We start from the raw sequence: 23,892 nt of genomic DNA, 5'->3' as shown, positions 1-23,892 counted from the left end.
AGAGGATTTGTGTGCAGTGATAGTATTAGAAACTTGCTTCAAAATGGAACATTGTGTCATTTTGGTCAGGGTTCCAGTGCTCAATCCTACACAATTAATTACAGAGTCAGGATATAGCATTCATACAGTTCAGTCTGCAAAAGATTCAGTTACAATGGAATCTTGATTCTGATATGCACCTTTCATCACAACTAAGTGGTACACTGGTACTGCTGAGACATCTAAGCTATGAGCATTGGGGAAGATATTGAGGATTAATTTTTACATTTTATATAGTCTTATTTTGACTATCCAGAGGCTGTGGAAACTTCTGAATGCCCCTAAGCAGTATTTCAGGTGGTTATTTTGTTTTTATCAAGCTTGCCTGCTTTCAGTTGTTGGGATTACTTGCAGCTCTGCTTCAAAGTTCAGATGAAACGTCTACCTTAACAAGTATTTTCTGAAGACATACTGAAGGCAGCTTCTTACCTATTTGACCACCACTAATGTCAAAGAATTCTATATTCGGTTAGAACTGTGGTCCCCAACACGGTGCCCGTGGGCGCCATGGCGCCCGCGGGGGCATTTGTGTGTGCCCGCCAAGTGCTTGGGCCTGGCCTGGCCCCGGGCACATGCGCGGTGCCGGCCCCAGGCACATGGCGCACAGTGAATGCCGGCCCCAGGAGCGCCGCAGATTGGCCGCCCGCGCTCTGGGTGCTTGGCGAGGGGACGCCGGCCCCGGGCGTGCGGCACTTGCAGGGGGCACCGGCCCCGGGCGCGCAGCTATGGGGGGGGCCTCCCCCAGGCGCGCAAGTGTCCAGAGCAAAGCCTCAGAAGCACGGGAACCCGCCGCGGCTGCGGCTTTGCTCCCAGTGCCCCTAGTCTGCTGAAGACGGTTCCCAGCAGACCAGGGGCACCGGGAGCAGCTTTTCTCGCCCCAGAGGTCGAGGTGGCGGACCACTGCCTGCGAGCTCCGGGGCGAGAAAGCCCTGTTCGTAAGTCGGATCCGCGTAAGTCGGGGACTGCCTGTACACTGAAATGTCCTGAGATACATGGTGCCTCATGAGAAATATAACAATGAATATAGCACTAACCATAAAAGAAACAGACATTCATGCTAAAAGTAATTTACAATCAATATTTATTAAGACTATTACAACAAAAAGTACTAAAAGAAAAGTTTGAATAACAATAATACTTTTAATTCTTTGACGGATTCTATTTGAGATTTTGTCTCCATTTTAAAATGGATTTTGTTTTGTATTTCTCTACTTTATTGCCACAGTAAAATAAATTTTAAAAAAATCTCCTGGAATGCATATAAAAATTAAAAGATTTTGCCTTTTTAATAAGTCATCCCAGATGTTAAATGAATGGATAACCCTTCGGATTGTAAAATGAATCTTATGTAAGTTTGGAATTTAAATTTTGTGAAATCCAAAGGTTAAAAAATGTAAAAGCTTTTGCAATAATACACAGACATTAAAAGCTTTGTTTTCTTTATAGTATCACATCAAAATCACACAGAAGACCCCAATGATCGCTGGTAAATTTGCCACACTCTAATTTTTCAAGTCCAATTAAGTCCAGACTCCGTGGAATAATCTGTCCACCTTCTGCTGCAGTTCGGAAGAATATGCGATCAAATCGGAACTTACATTTGTACCTTCCATCCAGGTTACTATTGCAGTTTGTGTCCCATGTATAATGGCAGTGCTCTGGTTTGCCCAAAAATTCCCATATATCCAAAATATTATTAGGTAAGCCACCTACTTCAGTAACCTGAAGAGAGAAAAACGGAACAAAAAGCATTATATTAACTAATTCCTTTAATGTAATATATATATGACAATCATTTGTTGAACCTAGAACTTAGATATTACACCATATTGATTTTCTTCACAGCAACAGCCACAACAGGAAATAAACATTAAAACACTTAACATGATAGTTTCTCAAGAGTTTCAGAAAGATAAGCCACTTAAGACACTGACTGTTCATGTTGCACTCTCCAAACAAAAAGTATGTATAAGAAACCACTGCATTTTTAAGTGACTGAACCGGACATTATAGGACTGGGACTTTAATAATTTGTAATATCCCCAGTTGGAACACTGGTAACCAAATTTTCAGAAGTGACTTTGTTTTCAGTCCCTTCATTTTGGGTGCCCAAATTTAAAAATGTGAGCTCTCGCTCTACAGAAGTACACTGAGCACCAACAGTTTTCGCTAATTTCAATGTGAAACGCTGATGTTCAGCATCTCTGAAAATTGAGCACTAGGTTTCCAAAGCTGGGCAACTAATAGGCTACGTCTACACTGGCCCCTTTTCCGGAAGGGGCATGTAAATTTCACTAGTCGTCGTAGGGAAATCCGCGGGGGATTTAAATATCCCCCGCGGCATTTAAATAAAAATGTCTGCCGCTTTTTTCCGGCTTTTAAAAAAGCCGGAAAAGAGCGTCTAGACTGGCCCCGATCCTCCGGAAAAAGTGCCCTTTTCCGGAGGCTTTTATTCTTACTTTGAAGTAGGAATAAGAGCCTCCAGAAAAGGGCACTTTTTCCGGAGGATCGGGGCCAGTCTAGACGCTCTTTTCCGGCTTTTTTAAAAGCCGGAAAAAAGCGGCGGACATTTTTATTTAAATGCCGCGGGGGATATTTAAATCCCCCGCGGATTTCCCTACGACGACTAGTGAAATTTACATGCCCCTTCCGGAAAAGGGGCCAGTGTAGACGTAGCCACAATGTGTTACCCAGAATTAGGATAGTTCTGAATGTTGCAGTTTGAACAGACTCTCTATTTCTTTACACAAAGCCCACAGGAGAGGAAAAACCACCATCTTTTGATTTTGAAGTCACTTTATCTGTAACACTGCTCCAAAATAGAAATGCACAATCAAGTATAAACTTCAACATGGCAGCAACCTCACTTCTCCTTGATTCAACTCTTTCATTTAACAGATGGGAACACTATGGGTATGGCTACACAATAACTAGACTAGCCCATGCCACTTACTTGTCCCGGTTTCATTACTCTGTAGAGGTCTGTGCTCCAGGAACCTATGAGGGAAGGTTCCAGCCTGAGCCCAGAAGTCTATACAGCAATGAAATTGCCCCACAAACTGACCCGTCAGCTAGCATGGGCCAGCTGTGGGTTTGTCTTTGATGTGTAGACATATGCTAAAAGGCATGTCTGTGCACATGAGGGTAGAAATCTCAACATCTGTCATGCATAACTGATTCACGGGAAAAATCACTGTATACTATAAAAAGAAAAAAGGAAAAACCCCAGCAGAGATCACATAAGTACATAAGAATGGCCGTACTGGGTCAAACCAAAGGTCCATCTAGCCCAGTAGCCTGTCTGCCAACAGTGGCCAGCACCAGGTGCTCCAGAGAGGGTGGACCGAAGACAATGATCAAGCAATTTGTCTCCTGCCATCCTTCTCCAGCCTCTGACAAACAGAGGCCAGGGACACCATTTCGATCCCCTGGCTAATAGCCTTTTATGGACCTAACCTCCATGAAATTATCTAGCTTCTCTTTAAACTCTGTTATAGTCCTAGCCTTCACAGCCTCCTCTGGCAAGGAGTTCCACAGGTTGACTACACGCTGTGTGAAGAAGAACTTTCCTTTATTAGTTTTAAACCTGCTACCCATTAACTTAGAATCATAGAACTGGAAGAAACCTCAGAAGGTCATCAAGTCCAGCCCCCTGCTCTAGGCAGGACCAATTCCAACTAAATCAACCCGGCCAGGGCTTTGTCAAGCCGAGACTTAAACACCTCTAGGGATGGAGACTCCGCTACTTCCCTAGGTAACCCATTCCAGTGCTTCACCACCCTCCTAGTGAAATAGTTTTTCCTAATATCCAACCTGGACCTCTCCCACCACAACTTGAGACCGTTGCTCCTTGTTCTGCCATCTGTCACTACTGAGAACAGCCTCTCTCCATCCTCTTTGGAACCTCCCTTCAGGAAGTTGAAGGCTGTTATCAAATCCCCCCTCACTCTTCGCTTCTGCAGACTAAACAGACCCAAGTCCCTCAGTCTCTCCTCATAAGTCATATGCTCCAGCCCCCTAATCATTTTGGTTGCCCTCCGCTGGACCCTCTCCAATGCGTCCACATCCTTTTTGTAGTGGGGGGCCCAGAACTGGACACAATACTCCAGATGCGGCCTCACCAAAGCCGAATAAAGGGGAATGATGACATCTCTGGATCTGCTGGCAATGCTCCTCTTAATGCAACCTAATATGCCATTAGCCTTCTATGCCATTAACTTCATTCAGTATCCTCTAGTTCTTCTATTATGGGAACTAATAAATAACCATGGTGATTTGTTCTCAGAGTAATTCTAAGTGATTTACTGATGTTCACCTCATGGTCTCTTAGGTTTGTATCCCCTCCAAATATAACAGTAGTTGACTCTGATGCCTCCTGCATTGTCTTGAACACCTGTCTCAGTTGGTTTAGGCGTTCCTTGGCATGACTTTTTGTGCTCTCTAGATGGGAAGTCATAAGGCAGAGTTCATTTCCAGATATATTAACCTGTTTGACACACAGATAAACATTAAATCATACACCATGAAATAGAGTTGAAGGCCAAACACAAAATATACCATTCAAATGCTGAGCAGGTATGTTCTGCTTGTTAAAACTGCTATTACATACAACAGGAATGATTTACAACTTGATATTGGGCATCTATTTCTGCAGTCAAAGTGAGGCTTTTGACAGTGAATGTGCTGCTAGCAGCAGGTTTAAGTGTGGATTTTTAACTAAGAATTCAAATCCAGTTCAGTCCACAGCTTGTGTGTGTCAAGAAATACTCCTCATCCTACAAAATTTCAGGCCATTTTTCTGAACAAGAAAAGGACAACATTTTCTAGAGTTCCTTTATGAAGGCAGAATTTTCAACTTTATTTAAGAGACATGCTTACCATTCTACACTTAAGGTGCCTTTTAGTTAAAAGCTAACCGCTACTCCAATCAAATGAAACAAGTCTGCTCAAAATTTACTGTGCATTATCTTGTACTATGGTAGAATATATTTCTGAAAACCATAAGGTGTACATACAACCTTATATTTCAAAGATAAACATGCACCAATAATGGAAGGGGAAAAATTAACAGGATGTTGTATTTAAAAGAAACAACTAACAACTACTTACCAGGAAATTTAGGTTATAGTTTACAGTATGTGGGTTTTTTAAAATATATAAATGCAGTAATAAGGAACCCCAAATAACTTTGCCTTTCTTATCCTACTATCCTATTTCTCTGTGTAAAAAAACTTCATGTCTGACAAGTACGATAGCTACACCCTATACTCTGACAATCTGGTAAAAACTACTGCAGCAGAACTTTGCTATACACTAAAAGAAACAGACTGAACCACGGACACTGAAGTTATGGCTTATCTCAGCTATTTATAGTTAGGGATGTTAGTGTACAGTCAAGACAACAATTAACTGATAACACTAGGCTTATTGGTTAATCCTATGCACTATACACACCCCTTGCTGCCTCTGTATCAGAAGCAGCAGGGGGAGGAGGCTGGAGACTATGCCCGTGGGCAGCTCCTCACAAGCACTCGATCCTGTGGAGCCACAGGCTCCTCTCCCTTGGCACTGCTGCCTCTGATAGAGGGGCAGCCGTGCAGACGGTGAAGGTGGCAGGCAAGAGCCGATAGATACAGTTCTTTTAAGCCAGTTCTCTGCACGTGCCAGCTCCATGTAGTCACCTTCCGCCCCACCCAGACAACAAAAAGGTGGGGGAGGGCAGGAGTCAGAGCAGCCCTCCGTGGATAGGGATTGCTGCCGCAGAGCAGCCTTTGTCTGCAGCGGTTCTGGGTCGCCTGCAGACAGAGGCTGCTGCCACCCCATGCTGATGCCTCTGACAGGGCAAGACAACAAGCAGGAGCTAGTCTGTGCAGGAACAGTTTTTAAATACAGAGGCAGCAGTGCGGGGTAGCAGGGGACTCCCCAAAGTGGGGTTGGGAGATCACTGGCTGCCAGCCCTGCCTCCAGGTATTACAGAATAATCGTGTAATCGCTAAGATTGTGTATAGTTACATGATTATTGAATTAATCAATATTTAACATCCCTATTTATAATCCATCAACAATCCGTCCCCCTTCGCTGCCTTTCCCCTTGCCCTTCCTTTCCCTCCTATGACTGAAGGCTTATTAACAGGCCACTTCACCAAGAATGGTCCTTTGAAATATGCATCAAGTACTTACACCAAGCAATCTGTTCCACTTTGTATTTAGGTAAGACACTCTGGGGATGTCTGTATAGCAAACCATGGCTTGCCTTTGCCAGCTGACTTGCACTCAACTGAGATACACACATTCAGGCTTGAGCTTCAGCTCTGGGATCCTCTCATAACACAGAATCCTAGAGCCCTGGCTCCAGACTGAGCCCACAGCCCAAGCCCTGCAAGTCTGAGTCAGCTGGCATGGGATAACCATGGGGCTTTAATTTCAATGCAGACACACCCATTGAGAATATCTGACAGATCTGAAAAAGAGCTCTATGTAAGCTTGTCTCCATGACCAACAAAACTTGGCCTAACAATAAATATTACCACAGCTACCTTGTGTCTCCAATATCCTGGGACACTTTGCAGTTCTACCAGGAGTTGTGGACAACTTAATCTATACCCATTTGGGGCTTACTCAAGAATATACAGACTTGAGTACAGGCAGTCCCCAAGTTACGCGGATCCGACTTATGTCGGATCCACAGTTACGAACGGGGTTTTTCTCGCCCCGGAGGACGGGAGCGGTGGGACACCCAGATGCGCCGCGGTTCCGCCGCCCGCGTCCTCCGGGGCGAGAAAAGCTGCTCCGCGTCTCCCTGGTCTGCTGGGGGAGAACCCCCAGCAGACCAGGGAGACGCTGAGCAAAGCCGCGGAGCACGCAGGCAGCGGGACAGCCCAGACGCGCCGCGGCTGTCTTTGCTCTCCGTCTCCCTGGTCTGCTGTCTCCAGCAGACCAGGGAGACGGGGAACAAAGCCTCGGAGGACGCCGGCAGCGGGACAGCCGAGACACGTCTGGGCTGTCCCACTGCCCGCGTGCTCCGCGGCTTTGCTCCCCGTCTCCCTGGTCTGCTGGAGACCCCCCCCCCAGCAGACCAGGGAGACGCGGAGCAAAGCCGCGGGGGATTCGGGCGGCGGAACCGCAGTGCATCTTGGTCTGCTGCCCACATCTTCCTGATCTGCTGGGGGGCAGGAGGGGGAGCAACCCAGCAGCACCCCAGCTGCTCTGCCGCAGGCAGAGCTTCCTGGAATCAGCCGCTGATCAGTTTCAGCAGCAGCTGACTTGGGGACGCCTGGGGTTCTTAAGTTGAATCTGTATCTAAGTCGGAACTGGCGTTTCAGCGGCTGAATCTGGACGCCAGTTCCGACTTACATACAGATTCAACTTAAGAACAAACCTACAGTCCCTATCTTGTACGTAACCCGGGGACTGCCTGTATTTGAGGTTTAAGAAGGCTGCTGTAACAGGTCAGGAATTTAACCATTTAAATGATTAGACAACAAGCAGGGTAATGTGGAGAAAAATTTAATGAGAAGGTGCAGTGGAATTCCATAGTTCTTTGGTATGCATATAAAACCTCAGAGATACAACACTCTTGTTCTGCAAGTGTGAAGTGAGGGATAATACGAATAGTTGACATGTGGTGGGGTTTGAGAATGTTACCCCCAACAAATGTGCACCATAATTTGGGGTAACAGAATTTGGTAAGAGTATGGGTATGTGTAAGAGTACAGTTAAAATTGTTTAATGCATCCTTTCTAGTATTTTTGAGACTTTAAATCGAAATGTCCTATATTTTCATGCTGTTTTCCTCTTATACTATAATGTTCTGCAGATGCATTTTTCCTTCAAATTAGTACCCACATTTACAACCTTAACTCCAGACTAACAAAGTGATTTGTGTCCTTAAATTATACATTCAACTTCTTTGTAATATATAATGGCCCACTTACATATACAACTAATAGGTTTCTCATCATGGAGGTTGTTGGAAAAGGTATTATCTCTTGCCTCAAAAACTTAACTCTTGAGTTTTTCAGCATTATGGCAGTGAAATAGCCACCTATATTACCTAAAGAGGAAAAAAAAGAAGTTCAGTGCTGCATGTAACGTATTCATCCACACAGAATAATTATATATTTTCAGAGACCTTTCCAGTGTGCATATTCCGTATCCTAATCCATACATGTAGTTATTTTCTCATAGTAAAGAGTTGGTAAATTTAGTTTAATTTAGTTCAATCAACTAGCCAATGGATTTTCCATCCACCAGTCTATTAGTCGATAACTGGGAGAACCTCAGTGGGGTTAGCTTCCAAAGCTATCCCCAATGCGGCTCTGCCTTTTAAATGTATTAATCAGCTGTCCCAGCTCACGATGGGTCCCCCCTGCTGCACTTTAGCCTTTTAAATGTATTAAGAACTTGTTGGCTGTTAATACATTTAAAAGGCTAAAGCACAGTGGCGGGGTGATGGTGGTATGGACCCTGAGCAAGCCAGGAATCAGCTGTCTGGGCTTGCGCCTGGTCCCCCTCTGCTGAGCTTCTGATTTTTAAATGTATTAAGAGCCTATTGGCATTTAAAAAGCAGAGGCGCAGCTTCTGGGACTAGGCACGAGCTGGGAATCAGCTGATTCTCAGCTCACACTCTGTCCCCACTAGCCCCCTGCCTCCCCACAGAGATGGTTCAGGGGGGAACTAGCTTTTAAGACTGCTTCACCAAAACCAGCTCCTGCTCCCCACCTTGGCTGCCTTTCACAGAGGCGGCGGGGGAAGCAACCAGTCAAGGGACTTTTGCTTATCAGATGGTCGACTAGTCACTTACATCCCTAGTTGGTAAAATGAATTAATTTTTACTCTGTCTTTAATCTTAAATCTGTCTTTCTAAAAGAATCAAGCCAGAAGAAAGTGACAGTAAAGGTGGTTTTTCATTTATAATTTGCAAACTGAATTCCAGAATTCAGAAGCCAGGGAAATCCATTTCACGGATTCTTTCCCCTCCTTTTTTTCCTTTCAGCTTCTACCAATAGTTAAAAGCAGGGCTCGACAAATAGTGTAATCTACTCGCCATAGGCGAGTAGATTACACCCCAGAAGAGCTGGCGCGGTGCGATCTGCGCATGAGCAGAGCACAGAACTGCACAGCTGGCCCTGGTTATAGGGGTAACAAGCTATTGAGTAGTAAACAAACATTTATAGACTCTTCTACCCATTTGAAGCAGATTTCTCAAATGTTTACAGCTTCCTTTTTTTACCTGGAATGATTGTATAACTAACTGCTCTCTTCTGTAGATAACTGAAGTATGGTGGAATAACCTCCTGTAAAAACACCACATCCGGATTGTATCTGAAATCAGGACAATAAGTTTACAATATAACTTTTAAAAGAGACTAAGTTTTTCACATTGTAATGTGTCACACACACACACACACACACACACACACACACACACACCCACCCCCCCCCCCCCCACAGGAGTGAACTGGTTTTGTTTTGTTTTTTGAAGCATCTAAAACGTCTATGATGGTTTCCAAAGAATCTGTTGTGTTTGTTGGCATATAAACATGATACCATATTTGGAGGGGGGGAAAAAAAAAGATTCAAATCTGTGTTTTACCAACAAGTTATTGGCCTAATTTCCTCATGTAGATCTGTATCTTGCAAACAGCTATGCATATTTCTAATTTCATGTATGTGGAGGAATTTAATTTGAGTGAAAATATAGCTTTAGTTTTGACCAATAGAAGACCCAACTTTTCTAAGTGTCCAATTAAGACCTCTCACCTTTGTGATAAACACCCAATCTCCCAGCCCAGACTGACAGGTAAAGAGCCATTTCTCTCCTAAGTCTTGTCAGCAGTAGGGGGGGAAGGGAGGAGGAGGAGGAGGAGGTGGGAACTTGTCTGTTCCCCCGCACGTAAATGTGTAACCATTGTAAATTTCCGCAGTTATACGTTTACAAAATTAAACACATTTTAACATCCCTAGTAACAATACTTACAGTGCTAAATAAGAGCAAACTCCTCTAGCTCTCTCTTGTTGATTTCCTAGATCCAGACCATCAATATTCCAGGTAATTAAAGAGAATCTACTGTCATCTTCTTGTTGCACGCAGTCTGCCTTGTTGGCATCAGCACTACTAGTAGTAACATCTGTAGTCAGATCAATACTAAAAAAAATATTTAAAAGTTTTAATTACAGTAGATGGACGTTTCTGCAGGGGAAATGCTCTATCTTCTAATGTAAGACATTTTTAGACCTCCTCAATTAAAAACCTTATTGAAAATACCACAAAAATTAACAATTAAGTATCCAATTTAAGAAACATTTAAAATAGACTGAATGAAAACATGTCAGTCACTTGGTGTATTTAGTATGTAGCTGTAATGAATTTTTTTTTCACTGCACACACAAGACAAAGGGCCTGATTCTGATTTTAAGTTAAGCTGATAGAAACTAATTTAAAATTTTCCCCACACCTTTTAATCACCAAGGATTCAGAATGTGAAGATACATGAAAATATCTGAGCAAGTTTAATATTAGAAATAAACATATAAAAAATAATGTGCACTTAGTTTTATAAACCTGTGTTCTGAAACTACTGTGACCCCTCTGTACATGTACATCGCTGCTAAAACATTAATGACTCTGGGCATGTCTAGACTACATTCCTCTGTCGAAAGAGGGATGTAAATGAGCCTGATCGAAAGTGCAAATGAAGCGCAGATTTAAATATCCTGCGATTCATTTGCATGTTCACATCCAATCGCTGTTCCGAAAAAGGGTATTCGAAAGTGAAGCCAGTCTAGACACGGTTCTTTAAAAAAAACAACACACACCACACACCCCTTTTTCGAAAGACCTAAAAAAAAAGACTCCTAAAGAAATGAGGAGTACGGGTTCTTTCGAAACAGGGTTTTTTTCCCCCCAAAAGAACCACGTCTAGACTGTGGCTTCACTTTCGAAATACTCTTTTTCAGAACAGCGATCGGACGCGAACGTGCAAATGAAGCGCATGATATTTAAATCTGCGCTTCATTTGCACTTTTGATTGGGCCATTTACATCCCTCTTTTGACAAAGGAATGCAGTCTAGACGTGGCCTCTATTTTGCCATATTTCTTTGAGAAGAAACACCCCAGTCCTCAGTGTTTCACAGACTATGTCCTGTCTACCCTATAAACTTTTCTCAGATTAATCAGTATACTTCTACAATGTACCCAGATTGTATTGCCATATGACCAGTTTTCTTGAGAGGATGAGAGCAAGCCATGCTCAAAACCTTGTTGAAGAGGTGTGTGCCAGTTCAAGTTCCTATAGTAAAGAAAAAGGCTGTAGCTTGTCCCCATCAAAACTGGCAAGACAAGCTCAAATGGTCTTTTAGGAAAGTTGGGACACTGGGATTTAATCATACTGCTAAGGCACAACAAATATATAGTGAAGACAGAACCAATGACCAAACATTTCCTCTCTCTAACTGCTAAACAGTAGTAAGTTACTTATGGCACTGTTGCTATGGTTGGTACTTTAAGAGTAAATATGGAAAGATCCATGCCTTAAGAAACTTCAATCTAAACTGGACAAAGAGATCTAGAAAAGGGTATGCCCCAGGGATGTAACAAAGTAAATGAGAGCAATATTGGTCATGCATTTTCAAGACTTTCCTGCCAAGATTAAATTTGATGGTTGTACTATAATTTGAACTCACATCATCATCTTTTTCATGTAGCTGTAAGAACATGGGAGTCTGCTTAGTGGTGGAAAGCTAAGCAAAGTAATGTATTTTCTAAAAGGTCCTGGAGAGGGAAATTATCCCAGATATAGACCATGTCTAAAATAGGATTTTTCTAAGATTTCCCAGTATTACCACTACCAATTCACTAGTGGAAGCTAAGTGTATGCTGTGCTCTAGCTTGCAACCTGTGCCCCACGTACACTATTCTGTCAATACTCAACTGGTGATAGTGAGAAATTTTAGCAAAAAAGTATTAGGCATGGGAAAGTTTTACGCACATTTATTTCTGTATGAATGGCTTGTGTACAGTTGAGCCTAAATAGACTGGAAAGAGGTGGCAGTTAAACTGAAATAAGCTGCTATTACACAAAAATAAGATCAACCGTACAAGGGTGTGCAACTTTAATAGGTGCAATTACTTAAAACTTGTAAGTGTTTGTCAGTAGGATAGCTTTTTAGAAAGCAATGCTTGCATTCTAGACAACAGTGTAGGTGGTAGAGGCTGGGGAGACAACAGGCAGTAGTCTGAAAGGTTCAAAAACTGTATATGAATAAATATAGAAGTGTTTACCTTAGGAAAACCATGCTAAATTATATTGTTTTAGAGTAATTTAAATAAGATAGTTCGACTAGCCAGCATGATTTGCCAGCTATGATCAGACACCTGAGGATGGCTGTTGTCAGTTGACTTCGCTCAAGCTGCTAAAGGGCTGTCTAACTGTGGTGAAGACAGTTGAGCTAAAGTATGGGCTCTGGGACCCCACCCAAATGTCTATCTCACAATTAAAATAGTACCATAGAATCTAGAATACTAGGACTGGAAGGGACCTCGAGAGGTCATCAAGTCCAGTCCTCTGCCCTCATGGCAGGACCAAATACTGTCTAGACCAGTGGTCCTCAATCATTTGAGGCTGCCGGGTGCCGGGGGCGTGGCTGTTCGCCCGCCGGGCGCCAGAGGGCAGGGACACTTACGTGCCCAGGGCCGGCGCCCCTTCTCCCCCCCCCCAAGCGCTGCGCGCCCAGAGCGCGGGTGGCCAATCCGCAGTGCTCCCGGGGCTGGCGCTCACCGTGCGCCATGCGCCCGGGGCCGGCTCCGGCACCATGCATGCGCCACGTGCCTGGGGTCAGGCCAGCCCTGAGCACTTGGCGGGTGCACACAAATGCCCCCGCGGGCGCCATGGCATAGACATGATAGACATTTATCTAACCTACTCTTAAATATCTCCAGAGATGGGGATTCCACAAGCTCCCTGGGCAATTTATTCCAGTGTTTGACCATAGTCCAAACCCCATGAGTCCAAAGAGTTGACAGGTCAGCTGCGGATTTTTTATTGTAGAGTAGATACTTCTTAACGCTTAGTCTACACCAGTGTTTCTCAACCAGTGGTCCGAGTACCCTCAGGGGTACTCAAAAGAAGCCTGGAGGGTACTTCCACACAACTGAAATTTGGAGAAAACTGAATTTTTGTTTTAAGTTTCATAGCACTTCATTATTTTTGTACTTTTTACACCCAAAAATTTCATCGCCTGCCTGGCTACAATTGAGTTGTAATGGGAGAAACAAATGTGTTGCAATGGGAGAAAAAAAATTGTGTATGTCTGAAAACTGTAAGTACTGGGGGTACTTATAATTTGTTTTAAATTTTTTTGAAAAAGGGGTACTTTATAAAAAAAAGGTTGAGAAACACTGGTCTACACTATGAGGAAAGACCCATCTGAGTTGTACAACTTCAGCTATGTGAATCCATTCTCACTGCAGTGATTGCAGGTGCCGAAATTAGGGATGTAAAATCACGGTTAATCAGTTAACTGGTTAAATATTAGTTTGCCCCAATGTTTAACCAGTTCACTAACCAAGATCCGGGCTGGGGACTGCTCCAGCCCAGTTTGAACAGCTCCCAGCCCACAAGGTTCACAGATCCCAGCCCCCACATTGGGGCTGGCTGCCAGCTCTCAGGTCCGTCCCCTTCCCCCCCGCCTCTCCCCCCCACTCCTGGGGCGGACTGCTGGCTCCTGGTCCCCCACTGATGGTGGGGCCAGGCTTCCCATGGACAGAAGCTGTTCTGGACAAGAGCAGCCCCAGCCTGTGTCAGGTCAGGGAGCTGCTCCAGCCCCCTACCCAACTACAGGGTAATTGGAACCAGTAAGCAGTACCCATTTAGGGTGATGCATATCTATTAAGTGGTTGAACTTTCACATCCCTAGTGCCCATCTACCAGCAAGTGTACACAAACCCTAAGTTAGCATGTGATTTAACTATCCATTATCCTAAGTACAGATGGCTGCCTGTAGCTCTTCCCCACCATTTTAAACTCAACTGTCCACACCAGCAGGCCATATTGTGCTATGACTTAGCTGAACAAGACACTTTTTAAAGCATGCAATGAATGGCTGGCAACACTGCCTCAGATTAATCACAGTACATTTATATCAAAATGAAATGTCCTCTTTTCATTGTGGTTTTACACACACCTGTGTTAGACATAAAAGATTCCTCAAAAAAAGGCTACAGTTTGCTGATTGACAGACATATACTAAATCCATCACAGAGTCTGGGACAGTAGGACTGCCTAATTGCATTCAACTTAGTTATGATCATATGCAACAAGTGTGCACAGTTGTCAGCCATACCTGCATGCTCATGACTCAACTATCACCCAGCTGAAGGCATGCAAAACATCCTCCTTAGGACCTAAGCAGCCTTCGTGGTGATAGACTCCCTGACATAATGCAGGTCAGGAACCTAGGACTACTACTTAGCCTCTCATTTCCACACACTGCAAAACACACGCCAGCTGATCCAGGCACAGAGCGGTGCAACTCAGATATTATGCTGGAAAGACGGCTTAAGGGACAGTTTCAGACCTGGTTTAAAAGGTGGTCTCAGGCAGACAAGGGTGACTTTGTTGGCACTAGGCACTGCACGCATCCGGTTAGGCACCTTGGGTACCTTTATTATGTGTTCCTTTGGGAGTCTGCACAGAGGCGGTAGGGTGGGGGACGGAGGAGGACAAACAAGCAGGGGCTCAGATAGACAGACACACGTGATGCACAGATGGGGGGGAACAATAAATAAAATAAAATAAAGTTCTTCACACAGCGCATAGTCAACCTGTGGAACTCCTTGCCAGAGGAGGCTGTGAAGGCTAGGACTATAACAGAGTTTAAAGAAAAGCTAGATAATTTCATGGAGGTTAGGTCCATAAAAGGCTATTAGCCAGGGGATAAAATGGTGTCCTTGGCCTCTGTTTGTCAGAGGCTGGAGAGGGATGGCAGGAGACAAATCGCTTGATCGTTGTCTTCGGTCCACCCTCTCTGGGGCACCTGGTACTGGCCACTGTCGGCAGACAGGATACTGGGCTGGATGGACCTTTGGTCTGACCCAGCAGGGCCGTTCTTACGTTCAATCAGAGCCCAGCAGCCTCACACACTGATTTTCGAGGCGCGCTCGCCCGGGCACAAGGGGGAGCGCGGCAGCCGGGGGAGACGCTGGTGCTGCGCCCAGGGCGCCCTTCAGCCCTTCCCCCTCCCCCCGCGGCGTCGCTCACCAGGGCTCCGGCGGGCGCCTCTCGCCCACGTCCCGCGGCTCCAGGGGCGGCTCGAAGAAGGCGTTCAGCGCCCGCTGCAAGGCAAAGGAGCCGGCGTCAGGGGGCCCGGCGCGGCGGCCGCAGCTTCCCCCCTGCAGCCAGCGCCGGGCCGCGCCTACCTGCATGTGCCAGTCGCTGCCCTCCAGGTAGCTGCGCGCCAGGCCCAGGTCGCTGCTGGTGATGGAGGCGAACTCGGCGCACAGGAGCCTCCTGCGCTGCGCCCCGGACGCCGCCGCCGGCGCCTCCTCGGGCCGCGGCTCCGGCCCCGCCGCCGCGCTCCCCGCTTCCATGGCGCCGGCCCCGCCTCCCCACACAAAACGCTCCCCGCGGCCGCGCAGCCAGCGCGCCTGCGCAGTAGCGACCCAGCAGCCCCTGAGCGGCTCGGCTCGCCTCGCCTCGCGTGCCGGGGGCGGGGCCAGGCCAAGCCCAGCCCGGGGCGCGCGCCTGACCCACGCGAAGGTGGGCGCAAGGGCCGGGAACGTTCGGCCCGTAGAACGTGGGGAATCGAGGGGAGGGGCGAGCCCAGGCTGCTGCGGCTTCCAGGGGGCGGGGCGAAAGTCACCCGGGCTCTTCTTGCTGCAGCTGGCGCGCGGGGCTGCCCCAGGCGGGTGAAGGGCAGAGGGAACGCGAAGGGCGTCGCAGCCTGGCTTCTGCTGACACCATGAGCTCTCGCACCGTGCACTCCTTCCGGGAGATCATGCAAAGCTTGCTGAGCTCCCCCAACTTTGATCGGGTCTTAAGTAAGGTACAGTTGTAGGACTGACGCTGGGCCCCTGCATAGCTCGTGTCATCGGAAGAGCGGCTCCTCCAAAATGTAGCGGCCATTTGGTGCGCGTGTTTGGGTGAGAGGGTAGAGATTATAGATGTGGGTTTGGCTGAATTTGGGTTTTTAGTATCTAATCCTGATGGATTTTAGCAGTGTTTACTTTAAAACATTTTTCTGTATTTAAATTTTCAAAGTTCTCGAAAACTATGGCAGTAGTTGGATAATGATTATTTGACTGTAGCTATTGAGGTTCAAAAAGCTAGAGCACAGATTGTCAACAACACATGTCAAAATGTGGAAAGTAAATAGCAGCATTTTCCTTACTTTAATTAGCTATACATTTTGATTATTATGGATGGAAATATTTTACTGATAAAAATCCAGTCTATCTATGCCAGTTGTTTTTAATTTGCGATCCGCAGACTCTTTGGGCATCCACAGACTATAAGGAGTCAGCAACAAGTTGGCATTACCATAGAAGAGTAGTTTTAAACATATAGTCTTCAGACTATCTAAGATGTGTAAAGGAGTCTGAACCTCTAGTTGAAATATTTTAGAAGTCCATGAATGAAAAAGGTTGAAAATCGTTGTTGTAAGCTTGTATTAAGGATGTGAATGGATAACTGGTTAACAAGCATAGGGGGCCCAGCAGCCGGCAGCCCCAAGCATCCCAAGCACAAGGAGAGCGGTAAGAACTGGAGCTGGCTGCGCAAGCATATAGCAGCCCGCAGCCCCAAGTACTGGGTTGCTGGAAGCAGCAGTCCCATGCACAGAGAGCACGATCCTGTTTAATCAGTTACTAAGTTTTAACCAGTTAATTTATTAACTGGGGTTTTACATTCCTAGCTTATATATGAGGCCACAATCACTGTCTTGAGAGACTTGCAGGTTAGCAGGAATCCCTTCATTCTAGGAGTTGCAAGTGCAAAATCAAGGCCAAAGAGTATGATCCTGCAAGCTCTCCCATGAATACCCCTTCCTCACAAGAGAATTTAGTGGGACGAGTTGCATAATTTAGGTCTATTCTTGTGAATAAAGGTATGCAGGCTCTAGTCCCACAGTGTCCAGTCAATTCTGAAGAGGATTATCCACACTCAACCGTCCATATAGCCATATGTGGCTATGTGTTGGAAACCATAGCATTGTCCCAATTAGTCAGTATACAGAAAAAGGGATGAGAATGTGATGAAGTAATATTTAGACACACTCCTGACTTTCTAAACTCCTGGGCTATGTCTACACTCGCGGCTTCTTGCGCCAGTAATATGCAAATGAGGCTAAGCATGGAATATCGCCGAGCCTCATTTGCATACCTAATGAGCCACCATTTTTGCAGAAGAGGCTTTTGCGCCAGAAGGAGCTGTCTACACTGCCCCTTCTTGCGCAACAAAAATCCTCCTCCGCAATGCCGTTCTTCCTGAAAAGTAATCGGCGTAATGGCATTGCGCAAGAGGGCTTTATTTCCATGCAGCACTGCTGGATGTTCCTGGTGTATGCTTTTTCCTCCTTTGCCCTATGTGATTTTGGCATAGGTATCAGCATTTCTTTTGCTGCTTCATAGTTCTGCCTGAACAGAGTCCTCTCTCCACACAACAGTCTGGTCCAGAATCTCCTTCGTGCTCCATGCTGGAGCTTGTTTGTGACACTGGACATTCATGATCAGGTGTGCTGCCTATTCTGCTCACCACGGTGACCAAACAGAAAATGAATTTTTTCCTGGTGCATTTCCTGTGCACCTGGAGAACAGCGGAGTTGAAAGTGCTGGCCAGAGTTGTCACATCAGGGCACTATGGGACACCTCTTGGAGTCCAATAATATTACCTTTCAAAGTTCTGCATATGCACTACTGTAAAGTGAACCATGCAAGGTTGAATTTACCGTTACTCCTTTCAACAACCAGGAGTACAGAAGTAGACTTTAACAGCCCTTAATGTCAGCGGAATTGGCATGGTCATGTGGACTCATTGTTTAGAAAACCAACCTAATGCTGCTAAGTTTAACCTAAACTCCTGGTGTAGACTCCAGGCCTTTAAGTGTGTTGATACAGGAAATTATACCCATGTAATTATACCAGTAAATTCCCTATGGTGAAGCCCTGAATATGTTGGGCTAATGTTACTGAATATTAATTGCTGTTGCTTCACTTTAAGGATTACTCATGTGTTCCTGATTTTCATTCTGTCAACAAGAGGCAACATGACTATGCTAGCCATCTATACCGTGGGGGAAAGCAAACACTTACTAGTAACTTTGCATTAGCTTTACGCCAAGTATAAAGTCAGACAAGTAAACTTTCCATTTCAGTAGATGCTGGCTCTTAAAAAACCACTGAAAGATGAAGATGATGCAAAAAACTGACTGTGTATATTTGAGAGAGAAGGTGGATGAGGTTAATATCTTTTATTGGATCAACTTCTATTGGTGAGCGAGACAAGCTTTTGAGCATACACAGCTTTTCTGTAGGTGGAGATTGTCCAGTAAAATATATTATTCACTCATCTTGGGTCTTTGATATCCTGAGCACCATGTCTACCACAACACTGCACACAATGTACATATTTGTTTTTATAAATGGTACTTATTTCCCTAGGGAAACAATTTGCAACTATAGATTTATAGAAAAATTTGTCTTGATACTTAAACCATAATGTTTTAGTCCTTTATTTTTCCCCTCCTTTCATTAGTCTAAAAACTGAAACAAGATTTACTTTCATCATAATCTATCTACTTTGAGAACAGTAACTAGACTTGTAATTGTCCATATGTTTCCTCTTATTGAGATTTTGAATTAACATAATTTTGTTCCTCCTTTCTATTTGTTCAGATGACAGTTCTTTCTGCAACTCCTGGAAAGGTTGTTTGTGAAATGAAAGTCGAGGAGGAGCACACCAACAGAGCTGGCACTTTACATGGAGGTTTGACTGCCACATTAGTGGATGTTGTGTCAACAGCAGCACTGTTATACACAGAAAGAGGAATGCCTGGCGTCAGTGTGGATATGAACATTACGTATGTATTGAACATGTTTACTGGGAAATGTTAAATTTAATGTTTGATATATTCTATTAAGCAGGTCCTGGATTCTGCTAAGTTTTTGTTTCATGATCTAGCCCCCACTTCAGTGACCAATTGCAATCTATTCTGAAAGAACAACTCCTAATAAACTCAGTATAGATCTGGCTTGGGACTATCATGTGGTTGAGACCCTAGTTTGAGGCAGCTAAATGTTCTTTAAGCTCCCTTTTTTTATGATGTTTGGTTTAATGCTATTAATTGCAGTTAACTCACGCGATTAATTTTAAAAAATCATGTTTAAAATTAATCAAAATGTTAATTGCACTATTAAACAGAATACCAATTGAAATGTACTAAATATTTTTGATGTTATTCTACATTTTCAAAAATAGATTTCTATTGCAACACAGACTATGAAGTGTACAGTGCTCGCTTTATATTTTATTATAAATATTTCCTCTGTAAAAATGATAAGCATTTTTCAATTGACTTCATACAAATACTATAGTGCAGACTCTTTATCATGAAAGCATAACTTAGAAATGTAGATTTTTGTTGTTGTTGCATACCTGCACTTAAAAATAACATGGAAAAACTATAGATTCTACAAGTCCACTCAGTCCTACTTCTTGATTAGTCAGTCGCTAAGATAAACAAGTTTGTTTACATTTACGGGAGCAAATGCTGCCCATTTCTTATTACCTTGTCATAAGAAGCTGAGAACAAGTGTTCTCATGGGGCTTTTTTAGCCAGTATTTATGAGCCAGATCTGCTAAACATTTGTATGGTCCTTTATGCTTTGGCCACCATTCCAGGGGACCTGCTCTATGTTGATGATGATCTTTTAAAAAAAAAAAGTGATAATTCGGTTTGTTACAGAACTGCTTTGGGGGAAGAATTGTACGTCTCTGGCTCTCTTGTACAACAATCTGGGGGTAAATTTCATATTATAGTAGTCTCCAGTAACACATTCGCTGCAGATATGATAAAACCCAAAAAAAGTATCAATCTGAGATTTTTTGAAGGTAGCCACATTACTCAATATCATATTTAAGCATCTGAACTGCCTTCCAATATTTGAAGGGGACAAGGTGGGGGGGCATGCTTTCAGAAGTCTTAAAAGAGCAACATTCCAAACCACCAAAAAAATCTCCGGCCTTCTGCTAGTGGTCTTGTCACAAGAGGGCACTGTTGCAAGGGTGATCTGTCCATACAAGAGTCCCATAGGCTGGGCTTACACAGAACAATGAATTCACAGCAGACAAAATATGCCTTTAACAAACGTTATTACAAACAATTAAGAAGCAGTTCAAAAGCAAGGTTTAAATCTAGTAGTTAGCAATTCGAAAGCAGGTCAAAGCAATGTTTAACTTGAATAGTTAGTCTAATTCTTAATCCAGATTTGATACAGACTCGCACATTCTCACACACACCACTCCTCCTCTGGGGCTGGCCACACCCCAGGTTATGTTGGTTAATTTGGGTGAGGCAGAAGTCCAAAGTGCACGTCACCCCAATATGCCAAATCGTTAGACTCTGGTCCCTGTGGCAAATTGGTGTGGTATATAGCCCCTCAGTGAGGGACAGTTCGAGTGGGGGAACTCCCTGCTTACAACACCCAATTCTACTCACCAAGCCACGAGCAATAAGCAACGGAATGTCCTTGGTCAAGTTCTTTCCTGACTCACTTCACTGACTCCTCTTATTTGAGAACTTTGCCTCCTTTGTGCAGTTTTGCTTCCTTCTGCCTACACAGTCTTTTTCTCAAAGTGATAAACAAGTCCATAATCCATCGGGGCACTGACTCGAACCCTAGTATGGCCTCTCTTCAGCTCACTTACTTTTCACTCATGCCAGCCATTCACACAACCCATGATTCTTGACAGTCTCTCACTCAGATGATAAAAATGAACATGTGTTGGTTCACATTGCTTTCGATTGTTAAGAAGATCCTGTTATCAGCCTGAACACATGTCCTCTGGAATGGTGGTTGAAGCATGAAGGGAAATATGAATCTTTAATGTATCTGGCATGTAAATATCTTTTGATGCCAGCTACAACAGTGTCATGTGAATGTCTGTTCTCTTTTTCAAGTGATGTTACACACAAGAAGCAGGCAGCATTATCTCTTGCATATGTAAACATTGTTTTGTCTGAGCAATTTAGGATGGAGTGGACTTGTAGGCACTAAAGTTTTACATTGTTTTGTTTTTGAATGCAGTTATTTTTTGTACATAATTATGTGTGTGTCAGTTCCACTTTCATGATAAAGCGATTACACTGCAGTGCTTGTATTAGCTGCACTGAAAAATCTTATTTACAAATTTATAATAAAAAATAAAATGAGCACGCTACACTTTGTATTCTGTGTTGTGATTAAAACCAATATATTTGAAGGTGTAGAAAACATCCAAAAATATTTAAATAGAATTCTGTTTAACAGTGAAATAACACAATGTTATTTTTAATCATGTAATTAATCATGATTTTAATTGCTTGACAGGCCTAGATTTATGCCTTAGTTACTTTCAGATAACAAAGTCCAAATTCTATACTTTTCTCATGCATGACATTTCAGAGGGAACCGTGTAGGCTCTGCATGAGGAGAAGTTGCATAATTCAGGCCTCTGAAAAGATGCAAGGGATTAATTGTGAACGGATTCTGGTAGCGCTTTTAAAAAAATGTTTTAAATAAATATATGTTGCTGGATTTGAAGTATTTTATATCTATAACAGTTCTGTTTTTCATTCAAGATACATGTCTGCTGCTAAGCTTGGAGAAGAGATATTGATCACTGCTCAGATTTTGAAGCAAGGAAGAAATCTTGCCTTTGCCAATGTGGATGTAACAAACAAGGGAACAGGAAAGCTTCTAGCACAAGGCAGACATACAAAATACCTTGGACATTAATATAAGAAATTCTATCTGAAAAGGAAAGCGTGCTTAAGAAGCTAGCAGTTTTTTCTCTTTTTTTGTAATGTAAACTTTATCAAAAATGAATTGATCTCAGTCCCATGCCTAGTGCACAAGTTGTATATGGCACTAATTCTGAGCCTGTTGCAGTCCTGGTAGAGACACCAAGAACTGAAGAGACATGGATATCCATCTACTTTTTCTGTGTATGAAGATAAGGTCAGGGTTCAGGATCACTGGTGGAACTGTGTGGGGAACCTTGTTTTTCTGCTCTCTAGTCTGTGCCTCATGAAAATAAGTTTCCAGTCTCCAGGGTTGTCAGTTTATAACTTTTCAAAAATTAAAGCAGTTATCAAACTGTATTTTTTTTTGTCCTATGCTGTAAAGTGGTATTAAAGTAACCGGTGTTATAAATGCAATATTCCTGTTTAATTATTCATCTGAAATAAGACTATTTTGCAAATGGAAAACAGAATACAGTGAGAATATAGCTGATAGGTATTTGCCAAATGACTTAATTAAAAATAATTCAATACATTTGCGTATACATTTAATAAAAGCTCTCTTACTACTATACTACTACTACATTTTTAAGTACGCTCATTCAGCTCCTGTGAAGAAACTGTTTACTCTGTGGAAAATTGTATAATTATATTTTGCTTCTAGACCACTGTTTTCTAGAGCAGTGGCTGATGACCTCTGGGGATGGAATTACGTGTCACAATGCAATCAGGAGGGTTGAGAGGTGTAGGACATTTCGTAATCATTCTGAAGCAAAGAATGGTTCCAGAATAACTTTGGGGCAGCCAAAACCTCCAAAATGTTTGAGGTCAAGTACCGTATATTCCGGCGTACAAGATGACCTCTGATGTTAAAAAACATCCCCCAAAAATCGGGGGTCGTCTTGTAAGCCAGGTATACATCCCAGGCGCGCCTGGGATGCCCCACCGCCGGCTTCCCCCGAGGCTTTCAAAGCTGCTGTGGCTTTGCTCCCGGTGCCTCTGGTCTGCTGGGGACCATCTCCAGCAGACCAGGGACACCGGGAGCAAAGGAGGCAGAGGGGCGCTGGGATATAAGATGAAACCCTATCTTTTAATTAAAAAAATAGGGGGTCGTCTTATACGCCCAGTCGCCCTATACGCCGGAAAATACGGTAGTAGTTGTATTATATAGGGCTATAATTTTTTTAAAGTTCTTTAATATTAAAAAGCCCATTCATTTCTTGCTTTATTTTTTTATATATTATTTATATATAATTCTAATTCCTATTTTTGCCATTTAATTCATTTTTTAAAAGTTTTCCAGACATCAATGGATATTCCATTTACAGAATGATAATACATTAACCATTTAGTGAAAATCAATTTAGTTATTTTAATGAATAGTATCACACCTACTTTGTTTTAACTGACTGGAAGAAAATCTCCCATTCTGCACTCATATATACCTTTGTCTAAGGTGAGTTGTTGCTTTATCTGTACACTGAAACAAATCAAGCTCTATATCATGCCACCTAATAAAGTTCAGGCCCTTCCTACTTGTAATCAGTTTTGCAAAAGTTGACAAAATTCTGAGACTAGAGTTAGAAAGTCATTAGTGAGATGTGAACTGTTGCAGTACAATTTAGCCACTGCCCTCTAGTCATCATCAGACACAACTTCCATTTTCTTCATTGCAGCTAATGCTGGTGAGGTGGAGAGAATGAGCAGGTCTCTATTCAAAAGGCATCTGCATGGTTTTAGAAACAGAATTTAGCCTTCAGTGTGACAGTCTTCCTGTGTAATGACTGCAGGATCAGACCCTTGGCATTTACTTTTGTTGTAATTCTAATGCAATCATTCATGTTGTATTCTGCCTC

The 23,892-nt window shown here is 43.5% G+C and overlaps 2 protein-coding genes across 5 annotated transcripts; one reads left to right on the top strand and one right to left on the bottom strand.

Moving 5' to 3' along the window:
* Positions 1–1,103: 1,103 nt before the first annotated feature.
* On the bottom strand, positions 1,104–15,706 carry TDP2 (tyrosyl-DNA phosphodiesterase 2). Its single transcript, XM_075921139.1, has 7 exons — positions 15,459–15,706; positions 15,301–15,374; positions 10,019–10,186; positions 9,272–9,363; positions 7,974–8,092; positions 4,355–4,525; positions 1,104–1,761 (listed from the first exon to the last, which is right to left on the bottom strand). The coding sequence occupies exons 1-7, from the start codon at positions 15,627–15,629 to the stop codon at positions 1,480–1,482; spliced, it is 1,077 nt and encodes a 358-aa protein (XP_075777254.1). The 5' UTR covers positions 15,630–15,706; the 3' UTR covers positions 1,104–1,479.
* ACOT13 (acyl-CoA thioesterase 13) lies at positions 15,705–22,613 on the top strand. 4 transcript variants are annotated; one of them, XM_075921142.1, is made up of 3 exons: positions 15,705–15,798; positions 18,930–19,114; positions 21,875–22,613. In XM_075921142.1, the coding sequence occupies exons 2-3, from the start codon at positions 18,930–18,932 to the stop codon at positions 22,029–22,031; spliced, it is 342 nt and encodes a 113-aa protein (XP_075777257.1). In that variant the 5' UTR covers positions 15,705–15,798; the 3' UTR covers positions 22,032–22,613. The 4 variants fall into 4 exon arrangements, with proteins under 4 accessions (XP_075777257.1, XP_006134060.1, XP_075777255.1 ...); XM_006133998.4 differs by lacking the exon at positions 15,705–15,798 and adding an exon at positions 15,874–16,084; XM_075921140.1 differs by lacking the exon at positions 15,705–15,798 and adding an exon at positions 16,029–16,167.
* Positions 22,614–23,892: the final 1,279 nt, after the last annotated feature.

The sequence above is a fragment of the Pelodiscus sinensis genome, chromosome 2, assembly GCF_049634645.1.
Source record: "Pelodiscus sinensis isolate JC-2024 chromosome 2, ASM4963464v1, whole genome shotgun sequence".
NCBI classification, from domain to species: Eukaryota; Metazoa; Chordata; order Testudines; family Trionychidae; genus Pelodiscus; species Pelodiscus sinensis.
This window is presented reverse-complemented; position numbering and strand designations above follow the sequence as displayed.

Excerpts from the sequence above, each read along its gene's own strand:
- TDP2 (XM_075921139.1), bottom strand. The coding sequence starts at position 15,629 with ATGGAAGCGGGGAGCGCGGCGGCGGGGCCGGAGCCGCGGCCCGAGGAG. Across the intron at positions 10,187-15,300 it reads AGGCGCCCGCCGGAGCCCTG|TATTGATCTGACTACAGATG; the intron begins GTGAGCGACGCC and ends TATTTTTTTTAG. Across the intron at positions 9,364-10,018 it reads GTTTGCTCTTATTTAGCACT|ATACAATCCGGATGTGGTGT; the intron begins GTAAGTATTGTT and ends TCCTGATTTCAG.
- ACOT13 (XM_006133998.4), top strand. The coding sequence starts at position 16,001 with ATGAGCTCTCGCACCGTGCACTCCTTCCGGGAGATCATGCAAAGCTTG. Across the intron at positions 16,085-18,929 it reads TTGATCGGGTCTTAAGTAAG|ATGACAGTTCTTTCTGCAAC; the intron begins GTACAGTTGTAG and ends CTATTTGTTCAG. Across the intron at positions 19,115-21,874 it reads AGTGTGGATATGAACATTAC|ATACATGTCTGCTGCTAAGC; the intron begins GTATGTATTGAA and ends TTTTCATTCAAG.